At 53.1% G+C, this 8308-nt stretch overlaps 1 protein-coding gene across 1 annotated transcript in view; it reads left to right on the forward strand.

Annotated features, from left to right (window-relative positions):
* Padi3 (peptidyl arginine deiminase 3) overlaps positions 1 to 8023 on the forward strand; it is a 26721-nt gene extending 18698 nt beyond the window's left edge. Inside the window, exons 11-16 of the mRNA XM_005352922.1 lie at positions 415 to 566; positions 1755 to 1899; positions 2012 to 2114; positions 4781 to 4860; positions 5661 to 5786; positions 7790 to 8023. Of these exons, the coding sequence (XP_005352979.1) occupies positions 415 to 566; positions 1755 to 1899; positions 2012 to 2114; positions 4781 to 4860; positions 5661 to 5786; positions 7790 to 8023 (840 nt within the window). The remainder of the gene's footprint in view (positions 1 to 414; positions 567 to 1754; positions 1900 to 2011; positions 2115 to 4780; positions 4861 to 5660; positions 5787 to 7789) is intronic.
* Positions 8024 to 8308: the final 285 nt, after the last annotated feature.

Here is an 8308-nt window from a genome sequence, read left to right on the forward strand (position 1 = left end):
AACTCAGGCAAAGCTTTGTGTCATCCACATGCTGTGTGATATTGTCAGACTTAGGTCCCTCTCAGAGCCTCTATTTCCTCAGTGGCAGGAACAGCTTCGCAAGCGACTGTCATCATCACGGTGATAGCTGTCTACCAGGAAGGTTCTGTCTGTTCAGGGTACACAGTCTGTGGTCTGTGACTGGCAGAATGACACCAGCCTGACAGGCCCACCACAGACCTGGCAATTGAATACTTCCCAACTTGGGCCCCCTTGCACAAGTGACATACAACCAGACCTATCCCATTTCTGACTCAGTATTTCCACCTGAAGAATGGGAGCTCACTCCCACCCCATCTTTTAGGGACTCAGAGCCTGTCACGTGCAGGTTCTTCCTGGCACTCTGCCCCTGCCTGACTCAGTTTTCCCTACCAGGGTCTAGATTTTGGCTATGTGACTCGGGAACCGCGAGACAACTCCGTGAGTGGCCTGGACTCCTTTGGCAACCTGGAGGTCAGCCCGCCCGTGGTGGCCAATGGGAAGGAGTACCCCTTGGGGAGGATCCTCATTGGGGGCAACCTGCCTGGGTGAGAGGCTCCGTCTGGAATTGGTGCTGGTGGGGGTGGAGAGCGGGGACGTCCTGGGTGGGGTGGGCCACTCTGCAGACTGCCTGCACTTACCCTGGGAAGTCAGATAGTACCTTCAAAGCAGGCCAGAGTGAGCAGGGACCTAAGATGTCATTAAGTCAAGTCAAGCCTTCCCTCTATAAGGGGCCCAGAGAGATTGAGTCACACACACACACACACACACACACACACACACACCACATTCTGGTTAGACTGAAGTCTCTGTGACATAAATATGTGGTAGCATGTAAGGTAGCAGCTGGTAGCATAGAGAAAAACAGCATTTAAGTTAAACCTTGTTCATAAGATGGTGGAAATGACAAACAGTGGGTCTTTTTCTGGAGCAGGAAAGGCATTAAGTAAAATGTGAGTTGAGGTGACAATAGCCCTAATGTACACACACACGTGCACACACACGCATGCACGCACACATGTACACATGGTGTATTCTGCACATGATACAGGTTGATGATGGAGAAGGAGATAATAGTCACAGTCAGTTAAGCAAAGCCACTAGAACAGATGATGTCACATAATGGATGAATCCTGAGTTAGGCTAGAGAGAAGACAATGAGACCTCGCTGTAGTAATTTTTCCAGAAGGCAAAAGAAGGATGGATTGTAAATGCTTGAACAGAAAGTTCTAGGATGGTAAGACCCGCTGGGACGGCCCTGTTGACCTCTCCCGCTGACATCCGGGGAAACTGAGGCTGCCAGAGAAGTGTAAACTAACCCCACTATGTAAGAACCAAAACAAGAGTAGGGATGGCATGACTCAGTGTCCTGGAGAACATGGTTCTGAGGACCCCTCACGTGGCTAGCCTGTGCTAAGTGCGGTTGCCAGAACCCACCCTGTGTGGAATATTAAAACATGCCTTATTGTCTTTCCTGCTTATAAAGTAGTATGTTGTTTTGAAATTAAAGTCTTGCTGTGTAGCTCAGGCTGGCCTGGAACTCACTATCTATCCTGGGCTAACTTTGAACTTGCAATCTTCATGCCTCAACTTCTCAAATGCTAGAATGTTAGGTCTGTGCCACTACGCCTGGGAGCACATTTTGGAGTAAGATACTGGGGCGAGCTGCCATCTGGCCATTCTGTTTCTTCCCGAGTGTGTGTTTATTCTGGCATCTTTTCCTAACCCTGGCCCAGGTCGAGAGGCCGCAGAGTCACCCAGGTAGTGCGAAACTTCCTCCATGCCCAGAAGGTGCAACCCCTGGTGGAGCTCTTTGTGGACTGGCTGGCTGTGGGCCACGTGGATGAGTTTCTGAGCTTTGTCCCTGCCCCAGACAGGAAGGTAAGGACTGTGGACACGTCTTGGCAGCCCTGAGAGTTTGGGGCTGGGGCTGGGCTGGAGCTGGTGGGTACATAAGGCCATGAATTCAGCTGTACCTGCTCTTTACACACAGGGCTTCCGGCTCCTCCTGGCCAGCCCCGCTGCCTGCTTCAGGCTGTTCCAGGAAAAACAGAAGTGGGGCCATGGCAGGTCCCTCCTTTTTGAGGGGGTCATTGGTGAGTAAAGACGTCAAGTCCCCCCAAAGCAGCATTGTTTCTCTCCTGAATTGAGCACCCCATGATTTCAGAAAGGAATGAGCATTTTAAAGCCAAGTGGTACCCCCAAAATTCAGGAATGTTTCCTCATGACGACACTGCCCACGTGGGGGCAGGGCTAAGATGGGCACAGGGCAGAGGGTATGGAGAAGAAGGTGAGGGCCAGGTGTGCCCAGGGATGTCCCATCATGCCTCCACTTAGAAGGTCCCAGAGCCTAGGTTTAGCGCTCTTTGGTCACTGGTTTGATTTTAAATGAAGTGTGACAAGTCTGCAAAGCTGCTGGCGCCCCAGAGCCTCCACCAGTGGCCTCTGTCTCTCGGAGGAGCTCTCTGCTGCTCTCTACCCTGCTTCTGAAGCCCCAGCTACCATGCCTTCTTTCCCTGGTCATCATGGAATGGAGTGTGCCCTCACCTCAAACAGGGCCTGGGTTTGAGGGGCGGGGAGGATGACCCACAGCCTAGCATCTACTGCCCTTGCCCTTCACTTCAGGGGCAGCCGAAGGGCACCTTGGTGGGAGGAGCCCCTTGCCGGCGCATCTTTGCCAGGAGGCTGTGGCAGTCTGGCCACCTCCAGTGGTGGCTGCTTGAGGTGGTGAGCCTGTGGCAAGTGAGGTGCCTGGCTCAGTGAGTCACCCCATGCCAGCGGAGTGTGTCTCTCATACAACCACATCAGAGCCAGGCCTCAGGGTGGTGAAGGGCCACACTGCCCCCACGGATACCCTGTCAATTAGCAAATTTTGGACACTATGATGAGTCAAGAGAGACTGTGGAAGGAGTGTTTTCTACTCTCGTGTGTTTAGCGAGGCTTTTCCTCACCCCGTTTTTGAATGAGGAGCCTGTGCTCTCATTATTCAAAATAAAGCAGTTTAGATGGGCAGGACCAGCTGGACTGTAGCAGGGCATGGTGCAAGCCTGGAACCCCAGCATCGGGATGGAGTCAGGGTAAGGACAGGTGTGAGGCTAGCCTGTGCTACCTAGTGAGACCCTGGCTCAGTAAACCAAAAACAAATAAAATCGAAGAAAGCTCTTTTGGGCACTAAAGTCCTACATTTTCTCGGCCAAGTGGGAGGTAGAGAATACCCTGGACCAAATCTGCTTCCAAGAGCCCTGCTCGGTTTGTTAGGTCTCCCTGCTCCGAGCACAGCATTGGGGCCCAGAAAATAAAACAGCGACTGTGTTCCCTAAGCCATTGCTCCACAGAGACCCTAGTGAGACTTCTCTGAACCCAAATTCAATCTTAAAAACAAAACAAAACAAACGAACAAATAAACCTAGCCGGGTAGTGGTGGCACATGCCTTTAATCCCAGCACCTGGGAGGCAGAGGCAGGCGGATCTCTGAGTTTGAGGCCAGCCTGGTCTACAAGAGCTAGTTCCAGGACAGGCTCTAAAGCTACAGAGAAACATTGTCTTGAAAAGCCAAAAACAAACAAACAAAAACCAAAAAATACCCTGAACAGTAGGTAGAGTAGAGTTAGTCCAACCTGCCCAGATGGGAAGATAAGCCATATGCAGCAGCCACACCCCCCCAATTGCAGACACACCAGGCCAGGCTGCTGTGGCTTATTCGGAGCCCAGGAGTGTCAGGCCTAGGTTTGGGGTATCACAGACATTATCCTGATGATCCTGACAGGCCCCAGGGGTGGGGTGGGGTGGGGCGCTGAGTGGAATCTGCTGTTAGTTGAGGCTCAGAGGGAGGAGGTGCTGGCCCCAGGGCCTCACAAAAGATGCCACAGAGCTGGCGTGTAATAAGACTGTCTGCCTCCAGGTGGCGACATGGGACCTACAGCTATGTGTGTTGGTCAGAGGAGCCCTCTTCTGCCCCTCCAAACCCGCGGATGCTCATGGCTGGCATCCCTAGTTTTCCCAGGTTAAACGAGGGTTTAGAAGTCCCTTAGGAGCACCTGGCTCCTAGGGCCCCCCAAGCCCTTATTATAGGACCTTAGGTAAGTCACCTGAGCACCTGGAGCCTCAGATCCCTTGTCAGTCAGGTGGCGGTAATGACGTGTCCCTTGCAGAGTACAGGAGAATGAGGCACTGACCACAGAGGAGCTTCCTTTCAGCCTCACGATCAGGGTTTGGATAAGCTGGCAGCTGGGGATGCTGCAAACTCTGCTCCCCTGACCAGTTCTGTCTCCATGGCCTCCACTGGGCGGGCAGAAAAGCTAGGCCTGAAGTCGCTCCTAAAAAGCAAGCCAAAACCTGTTGGTTTGGACTCCTAGCCTGTTGGGACTGGCTGGTTCACTGCCTAGAGAACCCATAAACCCCAGCCCTGGGGTGAGGGCCAGCAACAGAGCCAGCTTCTCCCCCAGGAGCTGGAGGAAGAGGAACCACTACCGGGTGCCCAGGTTAGTCCCAATTAGTCATTACCATCTTCAATGAACTCAAGTAAAACTCTGCAGTTCGTTACCCCCAGCAACCAGACTCCTCCAATGCCTCTTCCTCCTCCAGATGTGCCGATTGGCTAGGCTAAACTCTCGCAAATGCTGCCCACCCCTTGTTCAGGCGACTTGAGGAGCCGTTGACTCAAGCATACCAGCAGCTATGAACTTGGCCTCTGGTCTCCAGAGCGGGGGGCCCTCATTCTGCCTTGCACTAGTACCCCCAGGCCTCTTTGTCTCTTTCGTAGGCGACAGGCGGGTCAAGACCATCTCCATCAATCAGGTGCTTTCCAACCAGAACCTTATCAACTTTAATAAGTTTGCACAGGTATAAAGGCCATGGGGCTGTAGGTGGAATGTGGGTGTGGACAGGACTGGAGTCAGAGCCAAGGCAGACATATGGGACCCACAGTTCACAAAAGGTCAGTCAGGTTGAAACAGGCCCAGACCCTCCTTTAACCTGGGGGAAGGCTGTGAGCCCTGTGCATCTGAGAAATACAGGCAGGGCCATGAGCACCCAGAGCTATAAGCAATGAGAAAGATACAGCTCAACCCCCAGGAAGAATGTCAGCGTCTACAGCAAGTATGGCCTGTTATATGGTCACAAGTTGGGACCGTGTGAAGACACAGTGAAGAGGCTAGGATAAGTCAGTGAGCAAAGGTAGTGCAACCTACCCAGCCAGAGGGCAGACTTCAAGGCGGGGGTGGGGGGAGCAGTGAAGGTGGCAAGAAGGGGACAAATGGAGACAGATGGAGTGCACTGTTAGGTGTGGACTGAAAGAAAAGGAAACATGAGAATAACAGCAAGGCTTGTGGCCCCAAGAGCCCAGTGTAGGGTGGCCTGGGGATCTGTTGCCCTCTTCTGGCTTCCAAGGGTACTGCATCCAGGTACACACACACACACACACACACACACACACACACACACACACTTAAAGACAACAGAAATCTTAAACCATGTATTGAATGAGATTGCCTAAGTTGGGGTCTAGGATGGAGTGTTCTCAGTGTTTGCTCAGACAGAAGAACAGGACGTGGGAGGGAGGGATCTAGGCTGGTGGGCACTTGCACACCTGCCTCAGCCACACTGGCGAGGTCTCTCCAGTTTGGTCCCTTACCAACCCGCAGAGCTGTATTGACTGGAACCGCGAGGTGCTGAAGAGGGAGCTGGGCCTCTCTGACTGCGACATCATTGATATCCCACAGCTCTTCAAGACAGAGAGGAGGAAGGCTGTGGCTTTCTTCCCCGACTTGGTGAGTTCCCCACCTGGGCATCCTCGGATGAGCTCCGAGACCCAGTTCTAGGGGAAGACATTCGATTGCCTTCATGAGTGGAACTGTGGTGAGCAACAGGTGGTGGTGAGGAGAATTGGGGTCCCAGGATGCCGAGGCTGACATTGTGGCTTCCTGTGGCCGCCCATGAAGGATGAGGCCGAGTTCACATCTATGGCATGAGGAAAAGTTACATAGAATCATGTGTGCAGGCACATGGCTTTACCCAGGAGCTGAGGGGTCATGCCCAATTCGGCTGACATCACCCCACACAGAAGCAGATGTCCCATGGGGAATAGAGATGGTTAAGAGTTGTCTCTGTCCTCCATTGAGGGGAAACTCTCCTCACTGCTCCGAGGGCATCTACCAACCACCTACTCTGTATGGTGAAGGGTTAAGTGGTCAGACCACAAATGAGACAAAGTGAAACCACTCTGAGATATGAGTGGAGATACCAGAGGTATTCCTGGAAACATGCCTCTGATGGAACTGTAGCCTTGGCTCTGCTGTCTCTGAGCCTTAAGTGTGCATCTCAAACCCCCAACGCCTGAAGTCCCCCTCAAATGTCCTGATTGAGCAGATCTGATGAAGGCTCAGAGAGTGTGTCTGCCTTCTAACACGCCTCCAGGGGACAATCTGCTAACCCCGGGCACAAGCTGGGCTCTTATACACAAGTCTCAAAGCCTGTATCCATTAACCCTAACGTAACCTAACTCTAACCCTAACTGTAACTCCAAACAAACACTAACCCTAACACAACATTAACAATAACCCAGCCCTAACCCCAACCCTAACCCAAACTGTAACCCAAACCATAACCCTAACCCAACCCTAACCCTAACCCCAACCTCAACCCTAACCCAACCCTAGCCTTAACCCTAACCCAGCCCTAACCCTGACCCAGTCCTCTTTTCCGTCCCTCCCTGGCTTTTTGCCCTTGCTTGCAACGCCTTTCTCCGCTCCCCATCCTTCCTGCATGCTTGGGGAGGCCTTGTAATTAATCCGCGTGTTTCCGGAAGCTTGTGCAAGGGTTGAGGTTCTTTTGTTGGCTAGAAGCAGAGGCCCACCCAAGCTGGCTCCGCTGGAGATTTGACACAAGGACACTATGACATCTGAGGGTGGGGACGGTGACAGGAAGCCCTCAGCGTGGCCTCTCGTTTCTGTGTCCACATCACTGCTTCTGCTTGTTTCCCCGTCGCTGCTCCTCTCTCCTTCGCTGCTCTGCAGGCAGACACGAACATCTTTGTTCCTTTGCTGCCGTTGTGATAAAACACCATGACCAAGGCGATGTAGAGAAGACAACATTTAATGGGGACTTACAGTTTTAGAGGGGGAAATCCCTGACCTTCACGACAAGGCACGAGACGGCAGGCGGACAGGCATGGTGCTGGAGCAGCAACTGACAGCTTACATCTGATTCATGAGTGCAAGGCAGATAGAGTTAAAACTGGGAATGGCGTGGGCTTTTAGGAACCCACCCCGGACTGTATTTCTTAATACAAATAGTGCTGCTAGCTGGGGACCAGGCCTTCATATAGATGAGGCTATGGGGGCCATTTTCATTCAAACCACCACGATGGCCATGGCCATGAGATGCAGGACCTGTCTAGGCAAAGACCGAGACTCTCCCCATGTCAACGCTAACTTTCTGGGAGAGAGAATCTGATTGGCTCATCTTGGTTAGCTGTTTAACTCAGTCCAACAGAGATAGCCTAGGAGGTAGGGGGTTCTGTTGTGCAAACGTGACAGCCACCACAGTTCACCGATGAGGAAGGGAGTGGCCGGGGACATCGCAGGGCTGGGCTCTGCAGATCCTTCTGTGGGTGTTGGATTCACTGGCTCTCTCCAGCCCCCACCACACAGGAATGAGAGAGCAGATACGTTCAAGGCTGCATGGAGATAACCCCAGGCTCTCCTGGGGCTTCCAGGGTGGGAAGGTGATGTTGAAGTCTCACCTCTGATCTGGGACCCCTCTGGCCCCGCAGGTAAACATGCTGGTGCTGGGCAAGCACCTGGGCATCCCCAAGCCCTTCGGGCCCATCATCAATGGCCGCTGCTGCCTGGAGGAGAAGGTGCGCTCCCTGCTGGAGCCGCTGGGCCTCCACTGCACCTTCATCGATGACTTCACGCCGTACCACATGCTGCACGGGGAGGTTCACTGTGGCACCAATGTGCGCCGGGAGCCCTTCGCCTTCAAGTGGTGGCACATGGTGCCCTGAGCCACTGCCCATTCCCCATCCTTCCCCTGGGATGGGGCATCCGCCCAGGCCGTGGAGACTGAGACAGACCCCTGAGCAACAAGCACCAAGAGACTCTCAGTTTCTAGAACGGAATGCCCAGGGTGCCCCATTCCCCTCAGAAGCCTTTCCTCTTGAAGCACCTGCATTTATCTGCAGCCCATTCAGTTCCCAGGCATGAGTCCTCTTGGTGCCCCCCAAAGAAAGGCCTTGTGTTAATGGACTCTCATGTAGACCAACATGACCATGGGATGCTCCTAAGTACCA

This window comes from Microtus ochrogaster, chromosome 10 (assembly GCF_000317375.1).
Source record: "Microtus ochrogaster isolate Prairie Vole_2 chromosome 10, MicOch1.0, whole genome shotgun sequence".
NCBI lineage: Eukaryota > Metazoa > Chordata > Mammalia > Rodentia > Cricetidae > Microtus > Microtus ochrogaster.